This window comes from Clarias gariepinus, chromosome 16, assembly GCF_024256425.1.
Source record: "Clarias gariepinus isolate MV-2021 ecotype Netherlands chromosome 16, CGAR_prim_01v2, whole genome shotgun sequence".
Classification (NCBI taxonomy): domain Eukaryota; kingdom Metazoa; phylum Chordata; class Actinopteri; order Siluriformes; family Clariidae; genus Clarias; species Clarias gariepinus.
In genome coordinates, this window is record NC_071115.1 from 14,866,620 (window position 1) to 14,878,757 (window position 12,138).

Genomic DNA, 12,138 nt, shown 5'->3' on the forward strand with positions numbered 1-12,138 from the left:
GACCAAGTTTGGGGATTTTGTGCGTGTGTGCATGTGTATATGAGGGTGTAGGTAAACAGAAATGCAAACTGGATCAGGCAGACACAGGGAGGGTGTGTGTGGATGGAGTTGATGTGAAAGTGCCTTAAGGCAAAGTTGGCTTAAAAAAAAAACCTGTTGCAACACAGCAGGTCGCTTCAAACGCACCTGAGAAACAAGGGCAACTATGGAGCCAAGACAGAGCTTTAAACCTCCCTGTATGTGTGTGTGCAGAGAAAGTAAAAGATATTATTTACATATATATATATATATATATATATATATATATATATATATAAATTAAAAAAGATAGACAGCTAAAGGTAAAATACACACCAAAACCACAATGTTCCACTTAATTAAAGCGTTTTCTCTCGAAATCACTGCATGCTAACAAGTTTGTCCAGTCTAACGCCTGTGATTTCCCCCCTCACACCCAGCAATAACACTGTTTCTCTAACCCTGGGCTTTAGTAGGTGAACATATGTTTGCACATGCTCTGCAAACGAACCACTTCAACGGCTAAATATTTCATTTTATCGCGTCAACGAAATGTAAAAACCCTCACTAACGAATAATAAAACTCGTCCTCGGCTCGTTTTTACCTTGTAGACATTCTCCGTAACGCGGTGGACCTCGTCGGTACGAGACATGCTGATATCTTCAGTCCAAACCATAAACACTGTCCTCTAAAGAAGACGGTTATCCCAAACACGGCTTGGCTTGACTGTCTCCTAGACGCAGTAATACAAAGCTTCAGGAATGACTACAGAAAGTCGTTTTTTTTTTTTTTTTCCTTCCAGAAGCTGCAGCTGGGAAGCGCGCGCGCTGTGCTGCTGCGGTAATTGAAACAGACAACTCTCTCCGACTCTGGAAAACACGCCCCCTCTTGTTTTAGCTCCGCCCACAAGGCGTGCCGTTAAGGTACCTGTTCATATCCCGCACACCCGCCCCCCTCCTCCTCCTCCCTCCTCCTGCTCCTCCCTCCAATGGTTTAATAACCATGGCAACCATGGTGGCTCTGGAATATTGACCTAAGCAGTTTGTTCAAGTTAAGGGAGTGAACTCTAGTGAAAAATGGCTTTAAACTCACTCACTCACTCACTCACCGTTTATTCTGCTGAGGGTACAGGGGGGAGACAGGGGGGGCCTGGAGCCTATCCCAGGAGACTTAGGACTCTAGGAAGGGTACAACAATCCATCGCAGGACACACACACACACACACACACACACATATCAAGCAATTTGGAAACTCCAATTAGCCTAATCTACATGTCTTTAGACTTGGACCAAGCACGGTTTGAACATGCTTGGTCTAAACCTGGACCGGTGGTTAGTACTGTGGCCTTGCACCTCCAGGGTCTGAGTTCAAGTCCCTGTGTGTCTCCAGATCTGTGTGCATAAAGGTTGCATGTTCTCTCCATGCTTGTTGGGTTTCCTCCTGGTACTCCGGTTCCCTCCCACAGTCCAGAGATATGTTAATTGGTTTTCCCAATAGCGTGTGTGCCCTATAATGGAATGTGGTGTAACCTTCCCAGTGCCCTAAGTGCCCCCCAGGACCCTTTACATAAGATAAAGCGGTATAGATAGTGACAAATTGAGTTTAAGATATATACATTTAATATATATACTGATAACATACTTTGTATTATCTACAGTATGCTGAACTAAAATTGTAAATTAAGTTGCACAATATGGATTGCTTTAATTTCGCAATATTTGTATAGTGACAATTAGGAACCTTAAATCGTGTTGTTTTGTTCAGGGTTTAACTGCCCAAGTTTGATTAGATTAGATTAGGTTCAACTTACTGTATTGTTGTTGTGCAAATACCTGCATGGAGCCAATGAAATGCAGCCAATAAACTGATGAACCTGTGCCCAATGCAGCTTTAGACTGCAGCCAAAGATTGTCTTCTACCATTCTCTGCACAACTGTAAAAACTGGATATTTGAGTGATTATAGTCTTTCCATCACCTCCCTGAACAACAAGGTGTACTGTACACGACTAAATGTTCTTTGGTTTTTCACACAATTTCATGAGAACACTTGGGAGTTTTGTACGAAAATCCCTGATCAATACTTGCTTATCATATTGTTTTAATATGAAGCTTGATTACTCCATCATGCTACTACCATAAGTGATCATATAATTGCACGAACAAGCAGGGGTATGGATGATATTAAAAGCGGCTGGAGTACGTGCAATCGCTAATCATCATCCATCACTCATCATGTATCCCTGCTGGATTAGGTTTATTGCATTTCTCTGCAAATGATCTTCACGCCGGAGAGACAAAATCGTTTCGCTAAACGCCTCTCAGATTTTAGAATCAAAGGACTTTTCTTTTTGCCAGGAGACACTTTAGCAGCTAAGAGCATAACATCAATGCAGTCACATTTAATGCTGCTATTTGTTGCTATGGTAGCAATGAAATTAGGAAAACTGAAAGGAAAACTCATCTACACTCTCAAATTCTTTGGATCCCCAAAGAATAAAAGTTATGCAGCAAACATCTTGAAATTTGAATATGAACCTATTTTGCCTCCTACAGCTTTCTTCGCTAGTAGTATAATGTAGTACCATCTGATCCAAACAGCCAAGTTCTCAAATCTGGTTTAATAAAGCTTTGTTACTGCAATGCAGTGTGTTCAGGTCTTGAGATCAGAGTTATCATTTCTTAATAACAAATCTGTGCATTTGATAATACTGGCTCCAGTGATCTGGGCAAAGACCAACATTTAAAGCAGCTTACTGGTCAAGGACATTGGTTAGCGGGTGCGAAAATATTCAGGTCAGATAGTCAAGCCTGAGTAGGTTTTACTTGCTATACAAACATGAAAGGCGTATCACACATTTAGACAAGGCTTTCAGGGATTGATTTCTTGGTGGGCATATAATAAAAGTGTAGTATTTTGAGTAAGAACCCATAAAAACACACATTAATACTGACATCTACAAAATGTTCAATTTTACATATACATAACATGCAGTAAGAGTCATACTTTATCAACATGCACTGTGAACATTTTCTTCGAATCTCAGTTTCTTCATTTTATGGTTATAATTATATAAAAAAAAACGAGTGTGTAATGCTTGTCTAATTCATTTTCTATCAACCACAAATGGAAGCAGTTGCAAAAATCTTTTATCATTATCATAATTATGGCCACCAATTCAAGCCAATCTGTGATCATAAATGACTCATAAGAATATGATTCGAAGCTGACAAACTTCGGTCCAAGTTCAGTGGTTCTGTTCAAATCAGACATTTTTACCTTCCTCATAAATAAATAAACAAAGTCAGTACAAGCATTGCATACACAGAGTCAGGTGTAAGAAAAAGTCATGGGAAGAGCTGACAAGAAAGAATCGCGTGGCTTTCGGCATGCTCTCCTCTTCGTACGAGAGGCTGATTAACATGTGATCAATCTGTAACTCAAGACCGTCATCTGCAAAACTATGCCAACAGAATCTCTCCATCCTGCTCAACTTCAGCCGGTTTTCTCTCTGAGAACAAGACAAGGGCATAAGAGTTAGAAAGAGTGAGAGGGGAGCCACATGCTGGCAGTTTAAAGTAATGCTGCATTTGTTCACACCCTTTTTTAGCTCGGGCACTGGCGGCAAGGGCTCGTTGGGCACTTCAGGAAGTTTGACGTCTTCATCCTTTAAAACGGAAGAAATCTGATCATTTCAGGCTAGTAAAAGGATCAGCCTACAATAAACAGACAACTGATTTGGTAGAGAGGAGCGTACCTGAGCGATGGCCTCCAGCTCGGCCAGCACAGCCTCCTCATCCTCCTGGCTCAGGGAGCCTGCCAGCATCTCATCGATTTGCTATATTCAGAGATGCATCAAAGCCATGGTATTACTGATCACATAACACTATTGTTATTACCAAAAAAAATATTGAGATCAACTGTAATGTTTGTAAACATCCATACATAAAATAATTATATCAGTCGTTATTAACAACATACAGTCTTCACTTCATATTTTGCTTTTAAAGAGCCAGACTTTTTTTTTTTTTTTTTATGTAGTCTTGTAGTCACTTTATCCTGTATACAGGGTTGCAGGGGGCCTGGAGCCTATCCCAGGAGACTTGGGGCACAAGGCTGGCACAGGGACACAGAGCCAATCCACATACCTACACACTACGGGCAATTTGGAATGCCAATTAGCCTAATCTTCGGACTGTGGAAGGAAAACCAGAGTACCTGGAGGAAACCCACCAAGCATGGGGAGAACATCCAAACTCCATGCACACATACCCAAGGCTAAATCAAACCTAGTACAGGTATATTGTCCAGTTTTACATTTGTTCATGCAGAGGACATTTTATTATCCACCTTACCGTACCACATTGTTGTCACTAGTATTATATCTCTTGAGCATCTTGTCTCAATTCTGATCAGATGTTTGCATTATTATCTGTAACAGTAGCTCCTGCTGCAAGTTTTATATTAAACCTCTCATACTAACATGTGATTTATTCTAGCATGTTGCTCGTATACACAGATTAAACATGAGTGTAATTGACGTTATGGTGACCTTTTTTTCTTTTTTTTTGTAAGATAGGCGTTTCACCAAGATAGAGAGCTTTGTGAATTCCTAATGAAATTAAAAGCTGTATTTATTCCTTTTTTAGTTCAAGTGAAAGAAAAGAGAGTGAGAGACTGGTGAGAGAGCAGCTGATTATAGCTCCTACAACGTAATAAGTATTTTTAAATGTTCAAGAGAGATCGCAAACAAAAGGGCCAAACCTTCTGATATTCCACAGCATCCTGTGTCTCCTCCATTATTCTTTCTATTTCTTCAATGGACAGTGCCTGTAGAGACAAAATATCCTTTAAATGCAAAATATATCTTAAGGAGGAATAGAGCATCATGATGTCTCTAATGGCTGTGAAAAATACTTTAGCATTTAAAAAAAATAAAATAAAATAAAATTCTGGGTTATGCATAATCACTTAATCTGTAGACAAGAGACCCTACTGAGACTTTGCCAGACTCAAATCTTTCCTGAGTACACAGATTTGTTTCTGGAATGTGGATCAAGAGATATCTGCCCAAAAACCAGGCATGTTACTTGAGAATTAATAATGTTGAAGTGCATTAAAAAAAAAACGCTCCACAATTCACCTCATGCATTTTTTTCAAGCAGTCATTGCCGATCTTTAGACCTTCCAAGACTTTTACTTCAATCTGAGCAAATTCAAGATCTTGGACCTGCAAAGAGAATAGAAATGCACATTAGTAGCTTGACATACTGTGTTCTGCTATTTAAAAGAAAAAAAAAAAAAAAGGAGGACATGTCCACAGAGTAAAGTGCTCTTCAGCGTGTCACTCATTTGGATCATTAGTGCAGTCTCAGTAGAGAAGAAGACGACGGTCTCTCACCACGCGCTCTAGGTTGCTTATCTGGGTCTCTGTCTTGTCCAGAAGCTGATCCTGGTAGCGCTTCTTTTTGAGCAGCAGAAGAGCTCTTCTACAATCCAAAGAGCAAATAAATGTCAGTGGACCTCAATTAAAACATATTGATAAATAAAACAAATAAGCTGGGATATAAGCTAGAGCCAGAACGAAGCTGTTAGATAAATGTACATTCAAATGTGCCAAAATTAAAGCAGTATATTAAAACAATTTGCATTACTTGCACTTTCAATAATGTTTTAAGGGCTAAATTCTGTTTTCATTTTATTGTAGCACAAACCATTTATTCCCTGAGCAAATGATTTATCGTTTGCCTGTAATCAAGACAATACATTACATTAGAGAAGATAAAACAACCCCCGTTTAACTTACTCTTTCCTCCCATCCTTTAGTAGTTGCTTGGCTAGAAGCCTCTCTTTCTCCAGTTGAACAGTGAGTTTCCTCTGGTACTGCTTCAGTTTATCCCGTTGCTGTTTTAGTTGCTTAAAAAAAAGGGAAAGGAAAATAAAGTTACTCAAAGTAAGATTTTAAATGAAGCGACATGGTCTTATATCCAATTCACTGTAGGGAATTGACTTTTCCAAAGGTTTATATCAATGCTCTTGTTCGCAATATTGTTGTTTCTGTAGTAAAATGTACAGCGTCTTGTAAAAAGAACAATGCATATAAATTAAATGAAACGTTTTAAGCACTTTGAAATACTGGCACTTACGGAGAGGACATCTACTAAACATTTACTGTATGTAAGGAGTATCTAATTTCAGTGTCCTAAAATAGTCAGAAAAAAATGTCACTTCAGGTTCTAGCTGAATTACCCGTCTTAAAGCTAGTACTCAGCTGGTCCAAGCAGTCCTATATAGGGAAAGTGGTTAAAACTTTTTTTCCATTCACCTGGTAAGAACAGTTTTACATTGACTGTTGTTGTTCTGTGTTCCTTGAACGTGGGTAGTAAAGTGCCTGCCTACCTTATTAATTCATCAGATGTCATAACATGACAGACAATGGAGATCAAAACAAGCATAACTATGTAGTAAAAGTAACATCAGAACTTTCTTCCCTACTACTTTGAGCTATTCTTCATTGTTCGAGGTCAACCCATGACTTGTGATAAAATTATGGTGTACACACGGCTAACATTTACACACGTCTTTAAGCAAAGTACGGTGATAACTCTTATCTGCAGTACAACATTCTAATGGAGTAAACTGCAGTCGTTCCTAACGTTCCTGTAAACATTCAGCAAATTATCGATAATTTGTCACCAGCTGAGGAAGACATGCATCTGTCTGTGCGAACTGAACACGACTTAAACATTACAGGAACTCGGCTGGGAGTTTTTGCCATATCCTAGTACAACCATGACCTCGCTTCAAGCCCTTTCCACGTTTGGGCAATTAAAGGAGTTCCTGGGTGGTCAGCAGTTCAGATGTGAATAAGACAGTCAAATCATGACTCTATTCGAGCGCTAGTAAAACGCTGCGATAAGTGCATTAGTGTAGCAGGGAATTATATAGAGCAATAAAATGAGTTCTTTAACTTGTGCTTGACTTGAACGCTCTATGTAGTATTGTGGATACTTCTTATTTTTTCACCTAAGGCTCCAGCAATTTTGGTAATTTCCAATCAAAGTTATTCATCCTGCTACTTAGCATTTAATACAGAATTATCTAGGTAGATGTTTTTTTTACTGGGAAAGAAAAGAACAGAAGCAGATTAAAAATAAACCAAAGAACCAAAGAATGCTGGGTCATTGATTAGGTATAGGTGGAATAAAACACAAGTGTGTGCTGTTGTGGGATAATAAAGAGTCTAGGTTGCATGAAAGCACTTTGTCCTTAATTATTAGCCCCTGTGGTTCATCATTCCCTATTTAACTGTCCTCACAGCCAACGCCTTTAAACCCCAGAGCCGGATAAATAGGACACCTGACTTATCCCAGTGCATGCAGCTGTTCACCCATCAACACTAATCTCTTTAAATGTATGTTATTTAATTAGCTTTACCCAACACACACACACACACACACTAAATGTTATATTACATACTAAATGTCACAATATAAACAATCAGTACCAAGATAGCACGGTCCTGCTCTGTTACTCGACTTGGGCGTTCTATTCTGCCGAAAACGTTTCCCATTGGGTTTTTCCCACATCCCCGCCACTTCTACCACACCTGACTCTTGTTCGGAAAGAAATGAATGATGATTTTCTCTCTCAGTAAACTGCTGTACACACTTCCCATCGCCTGAAACACAACCACGCTCCGCTCTCAAACGTTCACCTGCTGGTCAACAACAAACCGGAAGTGACGTCGCCTAGCAACCGTAGCAGCGTAGAATACGGAGGGTGCCTTTTAATTCTGATCCAGGAACAGAATTCCCACCCAAAACTGCTCACACTTAATATTAAATCTGATCTCAGATCAGGAGCATTGATAAAACGCCAGAGTCCACCCAGAGAGAATGAAATACGCTATAATGTAACTATTTCCGTTTCCTGGCAGGAGGAAAGGCTAAAGTCTTATAATAATAATAATAATAATAATAATAATAATAATATATTTGTTTTATTTTGAAAAATTGTGTCAATTAAATAGCGATTTAAAATGTAGATTTCTATGCTGTAAAATCAATACTGTTTTTAAGTATATTCGAAATATATTTTTGTCAAGTAAAGGTTTTCAGAGCTGCCAACTTTTTTTTTCAGAGCGCACGCGCACACGACGCCCCCACTGCGCATGCCCAGCCATTTTGTCTAACACTAACCATCCACCTTACCCTGCATGCCTCAGGTTCTGTATATTCCAGCACTGCAGTGAAACAACAGATGCATGTTACTGTATTTATTCCACTTGCTTCATCTTGACATTTAAAATATTCACACAAACAAATTAAATAGGGTCTACAACCTTACCCACCAGCCAAACCAGCTACATACTCTCCAGCAGGGGGCGCAGCACAGAACTCTGGCCCCTCTACATACTGTAAGCGCTCTCATTGGGGCCCCTTCCTTTCTTGATTAATATCTCTCATTTTAATTTAAAAACTACCGTAATCATCTAGAAAACAATGTATCGCTATTTTTAAAAACCTCTAACTTAGGACACATAGGGCATGTGGAGAGGTACACCCTGAAAGGGGTATCAATCCATCTCAGGACACACACACACACACACTGACACTATAGGGAATTTGGGAACTGCAATTAGCCTAATCTGTCTAACCCACCAAGCATGGGTTAGACATGCAAACACAGATACAGACAGGCGGGATTCGAACCTGAACCGTGGAGGTTCAAGGCGACGTTGCCCCTAAGAATATGAAAGTGTGAGAAATTCTATGTATGGCTGGTAAAAATGAGAGACTCACACTCAATGAATAAGAGTTGTCAGCTTTGGTAACAAGATTCTGTGGTGGTTCACATAAAAATATATTAATCTTCTATTTTGATAAAATTCTTATTTTAAAATAAAGATGTGAGTTGTTTGGGGAAAATCTTGAGCTTATTCTAGAAAAAATGATAGTGTAAAACATTTTGTGTGTGACATGAGTGTCCATTTGCAATGCCGCTTATTATAATGATGTAAGTACTCTAGTGCGGGCGATCTCAAACCACACTACATGGCCAAATCACACAAATGCTTTTTTTTTTTTTTTTTTAAGAAAAAGATTCCATTTCAGATTTAGTCCCATCTTTGCTGCAATAGCCTCCAGCCTCATGAGAAAGTTTCTGCTAGATTATGAAACGTGGCTGTGAGGATTTGCTTCTTCAGCTGCTTGAGCATTAGTAAGATGAAGTTAGACAAGAAGTCTTGGGGAAGTTGATCCCAAAAGTTTGCAGTCAGGTTGAGGTCAAGGCTTCCACTGCAAACCTGGCAACTACTGTATGTAGTAGATAGTTCATAGATATTGCTTTGTGCACAGGGGCATTATCCTATGAGAACGGGATTTAGCTAATTTAGTTAGGTGAAAGTGAAAAGTTCCACCTTTAAAACTCTACATTGTTTGCTTTTAGCTTTGTGAAAATCGTGTCAGGAAGAAAACGCATACAGTATGGGATTTTAAAAAAAAATCCATATGTACTAGTTTTCCGGGTGCTCCTATTAAGGAGTCGCCACAGCGGACAATCCAATCTGCACAAAGACTTGGCATAGGTTTTACAATGGATGCCCTTCCTGATGCAACTCTGCCATTTCATTCAAGCTTAGGACCGGCACTGCGCCCAGTTGGCGTTAGATGGGAATCAACCCAGGCCTTCTCCAAACAGATGTACTGTATTTCATGAACATTAATTAAATGTGTACATATAATATTCGCTCTTTGTTGGTCATAGATCTTTATTTTTCTGAAATTGTCCCCAGCAAAACACATATAATGTTGTTTATAGATCTATTTCTTTTTTAATTAATGCATTTTGGATTAAATCAACCTAATTCCAACTAAACATAATAATTCTATCAATAACTAAAAGATCTTGCTAATAAATCAAACAAATTTTATTATAAAAAGTTGTCATTCCCACCGATGTAGCAATAACGCACAGTGGCCTGGGGCTCCATGAAGTCCATGTTGAGAACCAGACATCACTGTTAGTGTATCAGGGAGGTGGATATCAGGATAAATGAGTAAAAATAGAAATAGGCAGCTCACCGTGATTGTACCATATGTGACTTGTCATATCCAATCAGGTAATAAGTCGCACAGGTTAGTTTTGTGCTATGGCCAATAGTGTGCAGCAAGGGAAATTTATCCGATTTTAAAGTTTGGAGAAGTAAAGGTTTATAAACACCCTATATCGTTCCAGATTCTTCAATAGCCCTGACAAAGTGTTATTCCTAAACATTGTTTTAAAAAACTTTATTGTGGAATATCCAAGCTGGTTACTCCACCTGTGCTGCAAGGAAAGTTATTTTTAGGTGTAGCAGAGAAATCCTGCGCGGCACAGTGGTTTCTGTGGTTAGCAATGTTGCGTCGCACCTCCAGGGTTTGGATTTGATTTCCACCACTGATTGGTGTTTGCATGTTCTCCCTGAGCTTGGTGCGTTTTCTCACTAATTGGCGTTCCCAAATTGCCCACGGTGTGTGAATGTGATTGTGTGTGTACAGTATGTGTGATTGCGATGGATTGGCCTGTCCAGGGTGTACCACGCCTCGTGCCCTAAGTGTTTCTGGGATAGGATCCAGGCCCCCGCGACCCTGTATACAGGATAAAGCAGTATAGACGATGAGTGAGTGAGAGAAACCCTGGCCTTACAATGAAGCTTAGAGTTCCCTTTTTCTTACTACTTAATAGAATCATAATTTAAATATTCTGAAAATAGGATTTTGACATTTTTTCCCCTAGGCCCTTCTCATAAACAAACTCTGGCCATATCTCAGCAACCAAAGATAATACAGAAATAAACCTTATATCAAAATGGAATTCATTAAACAAAGAGCAATCCCTAACTTAATACCTAATATTGTGTAAGGGGTAACACAAGATTGCCACATACCTAACCAGTCTTCTGATACGCTACAATCCACCACGCCCGTTAAGATTACAAAACTCTGGACTTCTTGTAATTCCCAGAATTTCAAAATCTACAAAAGGGGGTAGGGCTTTTTCATATTTAGCTCCAAAGCTTTGGAATAGCCTTCCAGACAGTGTTCGGGGAGCAGACACAGTTTCCCAGTTTAAAAGTAGACTCAAGACGCATCTCTTTAATCTGGCATAGATATGTACTGTAACTCATCCCATAACCTCATACTCCAGTACATCGATCCTGAATGGCAACTACGCTAATTCTCTCCATCTGTTCAGTATTTTTCTACCCATCCCGAGGCATCTAGAGATTGTGCCAGCTTCAGTAGACAAAGGCCAATTCCTATGGTGAACTGGACTTCATGTTAATTTAAATAACTTCTGTTATATTGAACTTTCACCTGCACAACACACATGATGTTATTAGGGAGTTTTTCCTTGCCACCGTCGCCATCACCCTTGGCTTGCTCATCAGAGACATTTCATTCATCATTCATTCATCTCATTATTATAATGTTCATTTTAAAAAAAAATATTTTATATTTGTGAAGCTGCTGTGAGACAATGACCATTGGTAAAAGTGCTATATAAAATTTAATTGAATTGCGAACATTGGCTAAACGCTAAGTTAGTTATTCTAACTGATATACAGTAGACTGTGAGTATAAATACTGGTATTAGTAATACTGGTAAATACTTGGACATTAAATACAAGTTAATTATAATCTTAAATACATTATTTCTTTTCTTTTATGGCTATTTTATAAAAATTCTTAGCACAGGATGTATTACCGGATCTGGAAATATGCAACCCTTTTCTTGTTTTTTGACTTTCTGGGCATTGGTAACCTTAATGGCAGCTTTCTCGTCTCCCATGCAGAAGGCCCAAGTACAATCCCCACCCAATACCCAAACCTAAGCCACTGGATGCAGTGCCAGTCCCAAGTCAAGAAAAAATAGAAAGGTTGGGTCAAAGAGGTATTTAACCAACAGATTGTAAAAGAAAAAACAGCAGAATGCTGAAAGAACCTGACCAGCTGTTTAGTATTACTAGTAAGCTATTAATCATCCAAGGATATACTATAGTTTGTGTCATGGTGGTCTGTCCCATGACACCCTGGAAATAGTTGGAGTTTGACTGGAAACTACCTGTAAGCTGT

The 12,138-nt window shown here is 39.1% G+C and overlaps 2 protein-coding genes across 12 annotated transcripts in view; both read right to left on the bottom strand.

The window, feature by feature from the left end:
• The window catches only part of baiap2a (BAR/IMD domain containing adaptor protein 2a), an 84,006-nt gene extending 83,122 nt beyond the window's left edge, over positions 1–884 (bottom strand). For 5 of the 8 annotated variants that reach the window (XR_008365789.1, XM_053514522.1, XM_053514526.1 and 2 more), the window contains exon 1: positions 624–883. Coding sequence is in view for 7 of the 8 variants with exons in the window: in XM_053514522.1 (XP_053370497.1) it covers positions 624–695 (72 nt within the window). In the remaining variant the exon portion in view is untranslated. Of the gene's footprint in view, positions 1–623 lie in introns of all 8 variants that reach the window. The other 3 variants (XM_053514525.1, XM_053514524.1, XM_053514527.1) reach the window with 2 other exon arrangements.
• A 1,939-nt stretch (positions 885–2,823) lies between these two features.
• Positions 2,824–7,735, bottom strand: chmp6a (charged multivesicular body protein 6a). Of its 4 annotated transcripts, none has more exons than XM_053514532.1 (8): positions 7,629–7,735; positions 5,826–5,935; positions 5,421–5,508; positions 5,163–5,249; positions 4,784–4,849; positions 3,777–3,857; positions 3,620–3,686; positions 2,824–3,530 (listed from the first exon to the last, which is right to left on the bottom strand). In XM_053514532.1, exons 1-8 carry the CDS (start codon positions 7,695–7,697, stop codon positions 3,481–3,483), a joined length of 618 nt encoding a protein of 205 aa, XP_053370507.1. In that variant the 5' UTR covers positions 7,698–7,735; the 3' UTR covers positions 2,824–3,480. The 4 variants fall into 4 exon arrangements, with proteins under 4 accessions (XP_053370507.1, XP_053370505.1, XP_053370508.1 ...); XM_053514530.1 differs by having other exon boundaries at positions 3,620–3,704; XM_053514533.1 differs by having other exon boundaries at positions 7,527–7,735.
• Positions 7,736–12,138: the final 4,403 nt, after the last annotated feature.

Excerpts from the sequence above, each read along its gene's own strand:
- chmp6a (XM_053514530.1), bottom strand. The coding sequence starts at position 7,697 with ATGGGAAGTGTGTACAGCAGTTTACTGAGAGAGAAAATCATCATTCAT. Across the intron at positions 5,936-7,628 it reads TCTTTCCGAACAAGAGTCAG|CAACTAAAACAGCAACGGGA; the intron begins GTGTGGTAGAAG and ends CTTTTTTTTAAG. Across the intron at positions 3,705-3,776 it reads AGCTGGAGGCCATCGCTCAG|ATTTCTTCCGTTTTAAAGGA; the intron begins GTACGCTCCTCT and ends TGAAATGATCAG.